The following is a 15,679-nucleotide window of genomic DNA, read 5'->3' as shown; positions in this document are numbered from 1 at the left end:
ACCACGAAGGGTATCCGTTTGCATTCCAGGTTGGAGCGTAGTCGGGGATTCTTTTTTAAGGGAGGGGGCGGGGGGGGGGGGGGAGAATAGTGTCCAATTTCAATGCAGTTTCTGATTTATGTTTTTAGCATGGACATAATAAGGTAATAATGTTTTGGTATCTGTACATCATTCTGATCCAGCTTTAGTGCTGCTAAACAAAACGTTGGCCCGTTGTCTTATTGTGTATGTTCGACGTGGGAGGGGGGGGGGGGGGGGAGGGGGTATCTTTGCTCCCTAGCTCCCTGCCGCTAATATTAATAATTGTCAATCCACATAGACGATCTCGGACACGCTAGTTCAGGTTACAAATTATAACGCGGCTGTCTCTTCCGTCATATTTCTATATACCACCATCTTGACTTCAAGACACACAGCATACGACACAAATTATAATGGTATGTGGTTATTTCGGCGCCGCCTTCTCATTACCACATCCTCGATAAAGCAATATTAAAACTTTCTTTTTCATCGCCCATAATAACAAAATCAGGAAACTCCATTCGTTCACGATAGGATTAAGGTATAGGCCTACATGGTTTAACATATTACAACGCTGGATAAATTATGTACAAACTGCATCAGTACATGCATGGGTACAAATCATTGCACTGCAATTTGTTTCTTTTTTTAGGAACTAGGCGCTTCGTGATGAGTATTTGTTGTCATGAACTATAAATGTCAATAGATTATTTTAAAAAAGATAATAAAAAAAATAATACCCCCAAAAAGGTGAACAAAATAGGAAAGAAAGGGAAACGAAATTAAAGAGCCCCATTTGTGTAATGACTCTTAAATATAAGACAAATCCATTCCATTAGTATTCAACGTTTAAAATCATGATCCCTTTTTTAACCTCTTTACATAGAGCCGTGTATTTCTCATCTTCGCGCATATAGATAGAGAACAAGTGTAATGATGATTATCATTGGATGAAAGTTGATTGGACTGAGCATGCGCATTAAGCCTCGCGTTTCACAGATCCTGCTTTTTACATTGCTAATTTGCTATCGACTAATTTCAACACCCGGGGTTGATGTATTAATGATAATCTTTGCCGTTTTCAATCAATTTCATTAGACGTTTTCCTTTTGTTACTATTATTATTTGTTGTTGTTGTTGCAGAATGCAACAAATAGTTTCAATAATATGTTGGTAATGGTTGGGGTTGAGACCGGATGGGAAATCTTCCCGTGAGGTCAGGATGTCAGCTGATGTAGTGTCAAAGTTCATCGATTGCAATAATTTCGCTCTAGCGGTAGGCTAGGCGCTAGCTCAGTTCGCATTAGTATACATCTTTATAGTCTAGATCTGTCAAAGAAAACAGTGAAAATGATGGTGAATTCGAACAACGAATACCGATATTTCGCGGCTGCTGTGTCAGAACAAGAGCAGTAAGTTTGATATTTAATTTTGATCTCAAAAACTTATTTTTCTCCATTTTTTTAACGCCCGATTACATTGGAGAAAATGTTTCCCATCGGAAACTGATAAAGATTTGACGGGGGCGTGGTGGGCGCCGGCGGACGAAAAGGACCACCCTGTTTAAAATGCCGCGTGTGTATTATTGAGAAGTGAGAAACCGTGAATTTGCCAACAAAATAAACTGTAAATGTAGCAGTTGTGACGGGTTGTCCGTTGCAAAACAAGGTTGTCACTATTGTATGAGAGACTTTAAGAAGTGTTTTTTAGTTTTGTTGTTAAGATTGTACTACTAGCTCCACTAGATTCTAGTAGATCTAGATCTAGAATTAAAGACATTTTGTCAGACTCTGATAGGCCTACTCTAACGGTAAGATCCCTAAGAGTTACAGGATTAACTTGGAATACATATTTAGAATTAGATGAAGTAGGGACTAGGCCAGGGCAGATCTTTTTGTGACAGATTGTAAAGAGATTTTTACTGTAGTTAATTTTCCTGTAGTCTGAGGCTTACGCTGGGAAGAAATTCAGTTATGAGAAATGGGGAACGATTCTTATGACTGAGAACAGTGAAGGGAGCCCTGCGATCAATAGAATTAAAGACATTTTGTCAGACCCTGATAGGCCTATGGAAAGGCGTACATTTGTAAACCTTGTTGTGTTGAAGTGTGATGCCAAAGCCCTTTGCCTGTGATGTATTGCAGTCATTATGTCTCATCTGTATGGATAAACTAAGAGGTATATTTGCATTACAATTATTGCCAAGGGAGTTCTTTCCTTCACAGGGCCCTAGTGAGTGGCGGAGTGTCTTCAAAAATTTACAGGCAATTATATCACTTGCTTCTGGGGAGACTGGATGGATAGCTCTTCTCTTGTAGCAAGCCGGGCGAGTAAGAGGGGAAATAGATGAATGTATTGAACTAGAAGGTAGTCACTGGTATTGTGATGGAGAGGGGAAGAAGGATGGAAAGAAGGATCGAAAGAAGAATACATTGATAGAAAGAGTAGAGGTTGATGTATACATTATGTTTAGAATGTAAGATATTGAGCCCATGGTTTTCATTCATGCTACATTTGAAGAAAAACTACAGTGTGAGAAAAAAATGTTTTAAAATGGGCAATAGAGTAAAGAGTATAAGACATGCAGTTGGAAACAGGAAAATAAATACTGGGTACATGTTTATTGTTTTCTGCTTGAGGAAGGAAAAAAAAGAAGAAAGATACAAGATTAGTTAGCTCTGCATATATTAGAGAACAAACTAAAGATGGAATTAGAAAATTGGGGGAAAAAAGTGCAAACAGACAATTTTAGTTTTGATTACCACTCAGCTGCCAGAATTCAGTTTTGCTTTATAATGATTGAAAATTTTAAAAATGTAATGCCTCCAAGATAATTGCATCTGAAGTTTAACTAAGTTACTATTATTACAAAGCTCAATATTTGTCAGGATATGTTGTTAGCATTATGTAGTATTACAATTCCTAGATTACCTCCTTCAAAGTCAATAGAATCCAGTTAAAGATTAATTCATTAAAACTAAGAGTTGCACTTGAAAAAATGTGCTTTGACCTGCTTTTTTTTCTTCTCTAAAAACTAGTCACCTAGATCATGTAAGGAAAACAGATGATACCTCACATTGGGGGCATGCTCATACGCAATGGCAGCCGTGGCATGATGAGCAATTTCCACACAAGAGCTGTAATTAGCATAATTTTTTAAAGCCTTTGTGGGTAGAGTGTGTCATGTTTGATCAAGATTTCATTTTCCTCCTTTTTTCTGAATTCTGTCAGGCAGTACTTGATACAAGCACCCATTGGTAGTCTTTGTATCCAGGCTTAGTAGAATTGAAATTCCAGAACACCTATTTGAAAATTGTATACTGGATAGCACTAGCACGTGCCTTTTCTGCGAGGTTTATGGTATGCAATCCTTCTATTTAATACTACTCTGTCTATAAACACATTGATTAATGAATGAATTAATTTTGAAATGACGAATTGACATGTATTATTGATGGGTTTTGTGTGGCGACCTTAAAAACTGAAGAAGACAATTCACTTTAGGATAATGTGAATTTTAGGTTGCAAACTAGACTTCAAAATAATTACTGCTATCTATTGCATTCATGTTGTTTTCCAATGGATAATGTACACGGGTTACTAACTTCCTATCCCTACAGAAGATAGCTTTGTATTAATTCAAAAACACATTACTTTACCACATCTATGTATATGTAGATCAAGATATCAGTTGTAATGTGTCAGGTGAAGGTCATTCTAGGAATATCAAGATGATACAAATGTGCATATTGCTCAAGAGTTCACAATCTGATAAGGAGAAGAAGACAAAAATTAAATGAGCCTTGCAGCAAGTCTACATTTTCTGAGTCACAGATACAGGGCAACAGGGAATGACCATTTTATGCAGAGTTGTGTGTTCATTGGACCGTGCAAGTCAATGTCCCAAGCCTTTCAAGCTCATAATTTATTTTTTCTTCTGTCATTTTCCTTCTTGATCTCAGAGAAAGGAAAGAGACGTGTTTGGAACAGAAATAAAATTGGAGAAAATTATTTGTGTACAAAAAGAATATAAAAATAGATATGCTAATAAATGCATTGAAAATTAAATTGGTAAATATCATTTACATTGGATTATTTACATGCTTGCATTTTAATTTGCATTTTAAAGATCGTTTCAGAAGGCACTTAAAATCTAGAAAAGAAGAACCAAATTGAAAGAAAAGATGATTCAAAGTGAAATAATAATAAAGACATATCTATCAAATTAAGTGCAAGACACTAATTCAAGTCCATGTGATGTAACATTTAAGTTTCATTGATTGATTTTTAAAGTAATTTTTACAGCTTCTGTTTAACAATTTCATGCTAGTTAAAATATGATTGGTATTACTATTACTTCATTAAAATGATTTAAAGAAATTTCTGTTACCCTCCCCCCCCCCCCCAACAACCGCCTTTATTTTGAAGAGGTACGGTGTGAAATGATGACTGTTAATAATCTCTAGTCTTGATTTGAGCAAATAAATTAAGCTTATGAAATATAGATGATGTCAAAAACGTCCACGCTTGGTAAACTATCCTTGACTGGAGGTAGTTCTGTCTACCGAAGCGAGTGATGCAGAGAAAAGAAGAAAGAATAGCCTGGTAGTTCTGGCATTGCTAATTACCCTACAGGGGCTGCTAAAATACCTGCCAAATTTGTAATTGGCGCTCTTTATCTCTCCTAGCCTCCACGCGCTAGCATCTTCCAATATTATTATACTGCAAGACAACAGTAATTAGGTGTTGACTTGCCACCGAGGGGGATATTGGTAAGATTTGGAGAGAGATGACTGACACAAAAATGAATGAGTGGGCACCAAAGGGACCTATTATCCAGTAAAACTTCTTGACACTTATATTCATGTTTATATATTTTACAGCGTTTAGTTTTGGGATTATCAGGGGACTTGAGTCTAGCTGTGCATTGAATTATTTTGTCATTACAGAATATTTAGTCATGAGATAAAACATTAATGTTAATTGCTGCTAATTTAATAGCGAGCTGAAAGAAGTAAAAATTCAAAATAATTGATTGAATTCAAAGGATTAGAGATTCAGTAGTTGAATGCTTTTAGGGTATCAAATGGCACCTTGGATACCACTCAATTTTTAGAGGAAATTGATAGCAAATATGTTTGATCATAGATTTTCATCTCTTTCAATTTGCATGCAAGGAATTTGCTATTAGATTGATGTATCAATGTCCATTTATATAGTGGATAATAGATTTCAGAATTGCCCTTTCTTGAGAAAAATGTGGAAAATTTCTCATATTTTGAGAGAGCTGTCTTTGGCAGCTTGTTAGAAAGTATCTGTTGCAAGCCTGGTGCTGATGTTCACAAGATGTGATTCTAAGATGGTATCTTGCTATACTTGGGGATAAGGGAAGAGGGAAAATGGGTGACAAAGAAAAATACAGGTGAGTAAGGGTTCAGAGGAAAAGGAGACTGAAAATGGAGATGGAGGAGAGCAAGGAAGAGAGAGAGAGAGAGAGAGAGAGAGAGAGAGAGAGAGAGAGAGAGAGCAAGAGAGAGAGATGGGAGTTGGGGGTGGGGGGGGGGGGTGGGGAGAGAAAACAGGTAGGGAGTGAATGGATAAGTCATATTCATGTGAGTGGGCCATTAACACCAAATAAACTTCAACATATGTTAATAGTTAAAACAAAACATCAATGGAAAGAGAGAAAGAGAAGAAGAAACTTGAAGTTCAGAGAGAGAGAACATCAGGACAGGATGTACATGTAATGCGATGATTCACCTTGACCTAGGTATCAAAGGTAAACCAAAGCCTGTCTGCAGAATTTTGAAAAAAGGGAAAGAAAAAGGAATACCCCTAAGAAGGAAGATGAGCACAGAATAGTGGTTAAAGGCCTATGTTCCCTGTGGAATTCCTGGCTACCCTGGACAGTTTTAGAGCTAAAGATATACATGCACACTTAGCCTGCATCAAGTAGTTCAAATTGCAAATGTACCCCTGAAGTGAAAGTAGTGTCAGTATTGTGAAAATCAACTTCAAATACTTTAATGTGTGTGTGTATTGTGCATACAGTGTATTTCCTTTATAATGTAAAGAATGCTTACGGTATTAATGGATTCAAGATATACTCTATACATCTTCTTATAGAAATGTAATTAAAAGCTGAAATTTGTACTCCTCTTCTATTTACTGTTGAGATTTGATAACAATCTTAGCTACAGCAACACATTCTTCGATCTACCATAGCCATAACCATGTTAATCCTCAAGCACATTTCTTGGTTTGTATGATAAATCTTAAAATGGATGATTACCATTTAATTTCATTACTGAGAATTTATAAGTTATCTAATTTAATTTCTAAATATATTACCTCTCTGTAATTGACATTCCCCCTGCACGACCCCTACTCTACTCTATGCAAATCATACATGTAGGTGGTTGTGTATCCCTTTCCCCTCCCCTTCTGACTCCTGTTCCGTTTCAATATCATAGAGTGGTGATGGTGGTCATGTGAGAATACCCCTCCATCCCCTCCAACACCCTCTTCCTCTCCTACATGTAGCTGTCTTCTCATTCTGGTGTCCCTCTTCATAATAAGTTATTAGCCAGTATCACATTCAGAGCCACTTGATTGCTGTTGACTGATTACAACTCGTGTTAATTAGAAGCGGGCTGTCTTAATAACTCACCTTTCTCTGAACCGAAGGAGAGAGAAGGTCTTCCTCTTCTCCTTCTCTTCCTCCTGTTCTCCGTCCCCTCATCATCTCATCATTGTCTTGTCATCATCCATTCCTTTCCAATGTGCTAGAGCTACTGGAGTACAGGCTGTAAACAAAACAACATTAATGTCACCTTCCATATCTTTATGGTTACACTTACATTTGAAAAAGTGGTATTAAAGTGAGCGGCATGATTGTTGCTGGATTGAGATTTCATTCCGCATTACCAAAATTATGAAATTTATCCTAGTATAATTAATTCTTATCTCTTTATTGTAATTTTAGTCTTTAAGATGTAATGGAAGAGAAGGTTCATCGTTTAGTCCTTTCCATACTGTGTGGTACATCTACCTATAGAGAAGACTGATGTACAGATATGTTGTATTGGATGGGTTAATTGAGAAAGAAGATGGATTGACCTGCTGATCTTTGACCTCTTGTGAACTTCTAGGTCAGCAGAGCCCTTAGATAATGATCTATTTCTTACAAATGTCTGGGTCAAACTCACAAATAAACATCATCCACTAGGCAAACATCGTTCACCAAATCCACCTAATGATAAATGCATTAATATTATAAGTCATCTACAACCTGTATATCATGCAAGCAGGTAATGATCGCGACCAGACACACGTGCTCGACTCCCCTATAGAAAGATGCAGGGATCCAAGCGAAGAAGAAAAATTGGGATACGAGAAGAAGTTGCATTAGCGTGCATTATTTATGAATGGAAGGCTACATCTAGATGGGTCTTATTAATCTTAAGACAGCCCTGTCAAGGGGGGCCATGGGACATTAGTGAAGCGTTAACATTTACGATTACCAATGATGCACTCCACACACCGGTATGGATGCAGTGGAGAGAGGCTAGTGAGTGAGGAAGCAATTGGAGGGTGTGTTTCCATTATGGGGGTTTAATCTGGTCCTAGAGTGATAGGTTTAAGATTAGTATGTCCTTTTGGGGATAGAGCCCGAGGATGATGGCTTAATGAATCTAGATTTGTTGTCTTATCAATTGGATGATGCATTTAAATCAATGCTAAATGCAAAAATAAGCATTTAGGACAAGTGTTTAATATAGACCAATGAAATTATAACTGAATTTAGGATCAATGGGTATGGGGCTTACAATTCTAATTTCATTTATTATAAATATATGTTAGCCTCTGCTGTCTTGATTTAGAAGTGTTATCTTTATGGATGATGCATCGATGAGAATGAAGTAAAAAAAAAAATTATCTTGTATTGAGAGTTAGAGGGGCGTTACCAACATGAGTTAATGCCTTTTTGGCTCTCAGTAGACGACGTACATGTATGTTGGTTTTAGAAATTGCTTAATATATGATAAATCTTCAGTTTCTTGGCCTTTGGCATTTGAGAATGCATGTTGCATGATAGGCCTAGTGTGTACTACTTCTACTGCTGCTACTACTACTACTACTACTACTACTGCTACTACTTCTACTACTTCTACTACTACTACGACTACGGCTACAGCTACTAATACTGCTACTACTAGTATTTCTACTACTACTACTACTACTACTACTACTACTACTACTACTACTACTACTACTACTTATACATGTACTTGAACATCAAGCACTGTTGTTGCCCATGGAGACAGGGTTTAGAATGAGGAGGAGGCAGAGGTGGTGTTGGTGAGACAAGGGGAAGATGAGTCGATGTCACGGATGGTTACATGCCTGGCTTGTAACATGGTATGATCATCAGCAACACACCACACAAGCAGCAAGCAAGCATGCCAAGCCAGACCTGCCCCTTTCTAATCAGCGCTCTTCAGGCATGAAATCAAATTTGGCAAATGAGCCGATGATGTGTATTTACATTTTGACCCATCTTCCCCGCTCTCATAGGCATTCCGACTATGACCCACCATCCATTAACCTAGCATCAAATGCAACTTTGAAGCACCACATTATAATGTTGGTATTACCATGGATATAATGGTATTGCGTACTGACCAGTAAAGAATTATAATACAGTATACATTCTCATGATTCTCATGTAGGGCATTGACAGTTACCAAAGGCCACTGTATGCACTGACCTGTTATTCAACCTCTATTATCTTGTCTCAGTGAGACGTACATGTATCTTATTCTTATATCTATCAGAGATTATATGTAGGTCTGCTACTGTAACAATGTGTTCTTGTGTATACAACACATTGCTAAGTAAAGGCATCCACTAGAGACTTTTTTTTTAAATGGTTTGATGTATTTTCATGGGATTAATTAAATAATATTAACAACATCAACGACAAGTAAATGTGACTGCTTTGAAATATTCAATAAAGAATATACCATCAGATGAGAAGTATTCTATTAAACAATTCAAATGTTCATTAAAAATGCTTATTGAAACCCCTTTTTAAACAAAGTTTGTCTATTTTCTTTTTTTCTCTTTTTACAGGCCATCATATATGAAGGACAGGACAAGAATCCAGAGATGTGTCGTGTGCTACTCACTCACGAAATCATGTGCAGGTGAGCACCATTCAATACTAAACTAGGATAAACTCCTGATGAAATCCATTGGAGATGCATATTGATGTCAAAAGATGAAAGTAGTCTCCACCTGTTCACTTCAATCTTTATTGATTCTCCAAATTAAAAACAAAACAAACAAAGAACAATATATATATACAAAGCATTTCATACAGTAAAATACAAGATATATTTTATGAATTCTTTCAAAACCAGATGAACAACAGGGACCATCATTGAAACTCTTTTGAGGCAGGTTAAAGGTTGAAGGTCAAGACCAATCTTAGTATTAAAGACCTTGCACTACATTTAATTATCTTGTAAAGGAATTCAATTGTCTGGTTTTGTCTTAAATGGGAAAAGTTAGAAATTAGAAAGCAGTGTAAGAGACAACAAACAGAGGATAGTTAGAAATTATCTTTCTTCTATGATTATAGCTTGAGAAATTTAACTCTGACTTTAATATTGATTTGTGTATGCCATTGTTTGAGAGCTGAAAACAAAATCCTTAGTTCTTGAAAGCCTGAGTTATTGAACAGAAGGCTCTCAAACACATGGCCATGCCATAACAGAGCAGTTTTGGCCAGAAATGACATGTCGTGTGTGATCCGATATGGTAGCCCCACATATTTTTTTGATTAGCCTATCTTTTTAGAGGTTAAACAGGCTAGCTCCTTCGATTAAATGCATAGTATCAATATCTAACTTGAGATAGTAAGCATGTGATGGGGTAATATGAACCACATCGCAGGAAAATCATGATGCAAGCCAGCAACAATTAAGATGATGGCGGCGAAGGAGGAAAAGTTTGGTCTTGCAACTCCTTGGCCGGAGACATTTTTTCATTTGAAGAAGAGAGGGAGAAGATAAGATATTTTGAATTCCGAGGAACAGTGCAGGAAGTAGAAACCAAATCTGTGACTTGGAATTTTGAGACAGTTTCATTTTCATCTAACATGCTTTTTCCTATAAAATCTGGTTAATAAATCAAGAACATTTGTGGATTAGGAAGAATGGAAGGAGAGAGTGGGGAGATGGGGGGGGGGGGGGGGGGGGGGGGTTCAGAAGGTAGAAACAGAGGTCTTCGAACTTGGATGAGTCGAGCGAACATGTTTGTATCAGGTCAACAGCAAATAATTCATCATGTTCGGGAGAGGCACACCACTTTGCCGAAAACACTTGACCCCAAAGAAGACTAGCTTGACCCCCAGGAGAAGCGCGGGTCCTCTGTGATCAATCAGTAAACGTGGGTGAAGAATTGGCCATGGGGAGGGCAGGTGTGGTGTAAGGGGGGGTGGGGGGGTGTGGGAGAGATGGGGTTTTTAAAGATCAAAGTGGTTTGTAGTAAATAGCTCACAGTACAGGAGTGTTATTTTTTTAAATAAATACATGTAGGAATCAAACTTTCTGAAAGAAAGGTTGGAAGCATCGAGTTAGGGTGAGGAGAAAAGTAAAAAGAAAAGAAAAGAAAAGGGGAAATGAGAAGAGATTCTTAAGGTGTTATGTTTGATGTATTGAGGGAGTGATATTTGTACTGTTTAGGAATAAGAGTTAGCTGGAGAATCACAAAAGCATGTACTTAAAATAACAGGGATTTATTTGAAAGTGACAGTAAAACAACATCAACCTTATTCCTGTCTGAAACAAATGTCTCTACTTTTCGAGACACAAAAGTGAGAAGGGGGGGGGGGGGGGGGGGAGGAAGAGCGATAGAAAAACCAAGTGGATTGAGTAGGAGGTGGAGCAACTTTATGATACACTTAAGGAGGAAGGAAGAAACTTATATTCTTCAATTGTATCTTTAAATGATTAGGATGGGTAGGGGTACAATATAGAGAGAGGGGAATCACAGTTTTTTGCTGAAACAAATGTCTCAACTTCTCAAGAAAAAAAAAGTGAGAGGGGGAGGAGGAAGAGCGATAGAAAAACTAAGTGGATTGAGTAGGAGGTAGAGCAACAGGCCATTCAGTCGCTCCTTTACGCCAACTCTCCAAACTGTTTGATGTAGGTGGAGTGGGCACTTGAGTCCCGTTTCCCCTAACTGTTGCTTCATGCGCACTAATGGAACAAACGCTAAAGATGGGCCATGTGTGTGCTTGTTTCAAGTGCTCTGTCTGTGATCATCCTGTTTCTCTTCTCGTCCATTTTGGGTGGCATCCTTGATGATTGTAATGTAACGGAGACATCAAGAGTGCATTGATGTAATTGCAGTAACCATAAATGATTTTTCTCAAAAAATTTCATTTGATATCTTTTACATTATGACAAATTGACAAGCATTCAAGGAACATTTTATTCCTATTGAAAAAGTTTCCTTTTCTTGTGAAATGCATACATAGCTTCACTGAGACAAAGTTGATCTTAGGGACATACTTTCAATATCTCTTTTTGAACTTGACTTAAACATAAAACAAAACTTTGATTTGCATAGATATATACATAACTCATTAATAAAGAAATTACATTAATGTGAATTTTAGAGCTAATTGTGAAACTTCTTTGAGAGCAGTTTAGTATGAAAAGTAAAACCGTCAAACCTTTCATTTTTCTCCTGTCACTGTACACTATTATTGTTGACATCTTATTTTTTGACTCTCTGGTATGAAACATATCCCTTTAGAAGGCTGTCTGTATTTTGACATTCCAATAAACACCCCATCAAATAAAAAATAAACACGATTATCCCCAAGTTGTATGTTCAGGCAGAGAAATGTTATCGTTCAAAAAGAAAAAGTTATTCTGGGAACGTTGTAATTTCAGAAACATTCAGTAATTTGCCAACAGCCAGGCCCGGAGCTTTCTCTACCTCCCCTCTCCTAAAAACTCACTTTCAATCAAAGTTACAGACATGTATCCAAGCTCAGTGATTGGCTTGTTGGCCGTACGCTCATCGTGATTGGAGACGGTGTTGAGTTCCAGTTAATTTTATAAATAATAGCTAGTAGCAATGACGCTTCTTCTAATTTCAAACGAAAGCCTCCTTTTACTCTCCCTGTCAAAGAAGAGCCAGAGTGAAAATTAGATGAAAGGATAACAGCAGAATTTTCCTCTCATCCCCCTACAAATATATGAAGAAAAAAAACGTCTTCACCCCAGATTTGCCCTCAAACCTGACCAAGCAGAGTTCGAGTTACTTGAACGCCAGAGAGAAATAGAAAAAAGGAGAGTGAATTGAGCGGCATAGCTGTATCTAATGACAACATATCTCTTTGTGTTGGGCCGTAATATGAAAGCAATATTTTCCTGGGGCACCCGACTACAGAGGGTTGCAATCCATGATGTCTTCCACCTGTCTCTCATGTTATCATCATTTATATATACCGGTATATATATTTGTTCCTTTATGGATCCAGATTTCATATTTTTCTTTCCCCGAAGCCATAAGCCACTAGCATACAGGCTTACAAGTTGTTTCTTGTGTTGATTAAGCAGGAGATATACTTACATACTCATAAGAAATAAACATATAGTGTGTGGTCTTAAATAACAAACAATTGTTTTCATTATTTGTTGATATTCTTTTAGTCTGAGCTCCATGAATACAAATAAATATTTATTTTGTAGATATTAATCTATCATTTTTTATTCTTATTGGTATGATTGAATAACATTATTTATCTTCTAGAAGTATATTATTGCCAGTGACAATTTCTCAAAATTGTAAAGAAATCCATTAAGAGAATCTATTCTTGCAGGTGGTTGAAAGGAACTCCCCATTTTAATGAACTGTATACTGTACATAGAAGTCCTGGCTTATTTCTTTCCACCCTTCAGCTCTCTTTTTGCACACACTGTAAATTACATATTTAATCTCTCTCTTCTCATATTCACTTTGTCTCTCTCTGTCTATATATATATATATATATATATATATATATATATATATATATATATCTCTCTCTCTCTCTATGCTACCTATCTATCTCTCTGCTCCTATATCACCCCTCTCTCTCTCTCTTTCTCTTCATCTCTCTCTTTCTCTCTCTCTCTCTTTCTCTGTCACTATTCTATCTATCCAGCTCTCTGTTTTATGTCATCCCTCCTCTCTCTCTCTCTCTGTTCCTTCAACCTGTTATGATACATAGCCACCTGCAGTTGTTTTCATTCACCAGTCACACATCGGACACCATACTGTGGGATTCACAAATAAAGTGTAAATCATGAACCCAAACTGTGTTGTTATGCCTCATCGATGGAGAGAGAAAAAAATGATCTAATAACTTGAAATAATGACATAAAGCGAGAAGAATCATTGAGTAACTGGGGATGAGATTTAAGCTCCTGGGAATGACTTGACACCTCTGAAGGTTCTAGCTAAGTGTGGGTTTCCTTCGATTAATGATTCTAATCGAGTCGTCAGACCTAAACCAATAGCTATCTCCCTTTCCCTCCGTCTCCATACTTTTCTCACCCACCTTCTCATGATGCGGGTATGGAGAATCTGTGCATAATAAACCATCTGCTTGTATTCAAGTTTGTTGTTATTTATAAGGGGTGCCAGTTCTTCTTTTATGACTTGAAAATGAGAGGAGAAAGCAAAGGTCATGATGTTGAGGTCATGTATGTCAAGGCTACATTGCAGTATTTTTCTTGGGGCTTTTTCTCACTTATGAACAAGTTTAAAAAATATGAAATGTGAATAATGATTTTTGCTTATGATTCTGTTCCCCTAGGAATACGGAGTATTATGCAGAATATCATAAATTTATATAGTTAAGGTGTCTGTCAGAGAAAATGAAATCATTATCTAAAATGATAAATAGGATTTGAAATATGAGAGAGCTTTGTTATACAGGGGTATTGTATATTTTTTGTCTCTGTTAAATGATATTTCAAATATGTTTATTTATTTATTTATTTTAAAACATTTTTTTTTTTTTGGGGGGGGGGGAGGGGGAATCTTTTAAGATGTGATAGCTAGATTATTAGTAGCAAACAAACTTAAATTATACATTTGCAAATGATCTAAATTTACCATAAAAATAATTTAATGTTCAAGTTTATGCAACATCATGCTAATAGTAATAGTTTGCACATTCAAGTAACCATGTTTGCTGTATCTACATTGATTGGTGCATGGTAGTCAATTTTACGATAAGTGATCACCCTTTTCTACCTTTTCTTTCTTTCTTTCAGCCGCTGCTGTGACAAGAAAAGCTGTGGCAATAGAAACGAGACTCCATCTGATCCGGTAATCATCGACAGGTATGTCGCAATAAACCCCTCTTACCCGAGTGATGTGCGAGAAAAGAGAAGTCGGATTTTGTTGATTGGTGTTGGATGATTTTCAGAGTAATGTTGGTCCAGAAATAAGCGTGATAGTATTGTTTGGAAAGCTAGAATTAAGCAGGATCATGTTTATCACGCCAACGAGACCAACAACGGGCAATTTTTTTCTTCTTATTTCCAAATGACCAACAATCAGTCGATTTGGAACCGGTTTGGGGTCGGTTTGGCGGTGTGTGAATGAGGTTTCTTAAATTTGAAAATGAGTGTGAAGAGTGGCCTAATGAAAGATGTTGTTAAAATTGCATTTGTTTTCACCTTTAATTAACATTTTTATGGTGGATATGGAGTAAATTGCAAGAGGTATTGTAAAATTAGTGCACCGATGACTGGAACTCAAGTAGGTAGATGTACTTATATCAAGTCATTTTTTAGTTGAGACTTGGTCATACATCATCAGATCCCCTGATATTGTTTATTTCCATCACCATGCTCTGGTGCAAAACCAAATAAAGTTTGCGGAGGAGAACCGAAGAAGAGCGAGGGAGCTTGTCATTAGTCTTTCGTATATTGTCCGTGGTAGAAGTAATGATGATGATATTCAGCTCAACTCCTGGCAATTTATATCCACTTGTGGGTTAATTGTGTCTTCTGTGCCATCCTCAATGCTACTTAACTTTCCCCTTTTCTCTTAGACCCTTATTCAATGACCATTTGTGCCAAAAATGAGGATAATTATTTGGCTTACTTTATGTAGTTCAAGCTAAAGTTATGACCTTAAAGATGAAGTTGAGTTCTGGTCATGCGATTGCATTGTGAAAGAAACGATGTGGAACCGACCAGAAAAGGTTGATCATCTAGCATATAAGAATTTGTGTGTATTGCAAGGTTCTGGAATCATCAAAATGATAAGAAATTTGGCCAAGTCTTGGTAAAGTTACAAACACTTGCACAGAAAGATGTATGTGGGACTACACGAACACGTGGCGTAAAAAGCCGGCCCCCCGATTTTTACGATGTTACATGCATATTTAGAATATGAAGGCATTTGAAGAGCCGTGCTTTTCAGGGAACATGTCTTATCTGATGTTCTTCCACACTTGCATAATAAGAATGAGTAATGCTCACAAATTATTTTTCACCTCTTCCTAGAACTCAACCTTCTCTTTAAGCAAGTGCATCCAGATTATTTCAAATTAATCTATTTGTATTAATTTAGAAGA

General features: G+C 36.9%; 1 protein-coding gene across 2 annotated transcripts in view; it reads left to right on the top strand.

Moving 5' to 3' along the window:
- LOC577048 (transcription factor COE3) overlaps positions 1-14,603 on the top strand; it is a 44,352-nt gene extending 29,749 nt beyond the window's left edge. The window contains exons 5-6 of one of the 2 annotated variants that reach the window (XM_030986270.1): positions 9,157-9,230; positions 14,367-14,603. In XM_030986270.1, coding sequence (XP_030842130.1) covers positions 9,157-9,230; positions 14,367-14,514 — 222 coding nt within the window. In that variant the 3' untranslated portion in view covers positions 14,515-14,603. The remainder of the gene's footprint in view (positions 1-9,156; positions 9,231-14,366) is intronic. The other variant, XM_030986269.1, reaches the window with a different exon arrangement.
- The last annotated feature ends 1,076 nt before the right edge of the window (positions 14,604-15,679 follow it).

Source organism: Strongylocentrotus purpuratus, unplaced genomic scaffold, assembly GCF_000002235.5.
Source record: "Strongylocentrotus purpuratus isolate Spur 01 unplaced genomic scaffold, Spur_5.0 spur5_scaffold_15, whole genome shotgun sequence".
In the NCBI taxonomy this organism is placed as follows: Eukaryota; Metazoa; Echinodermata; class Echinoidea; order Camarodonta; family Strongylocentrotidae; genus Strongylocentrotus; species Strongylocentrotus purpuratus.
This window is presented reverse-complemented; position numbering and strand designations above follow the sequence as displayed.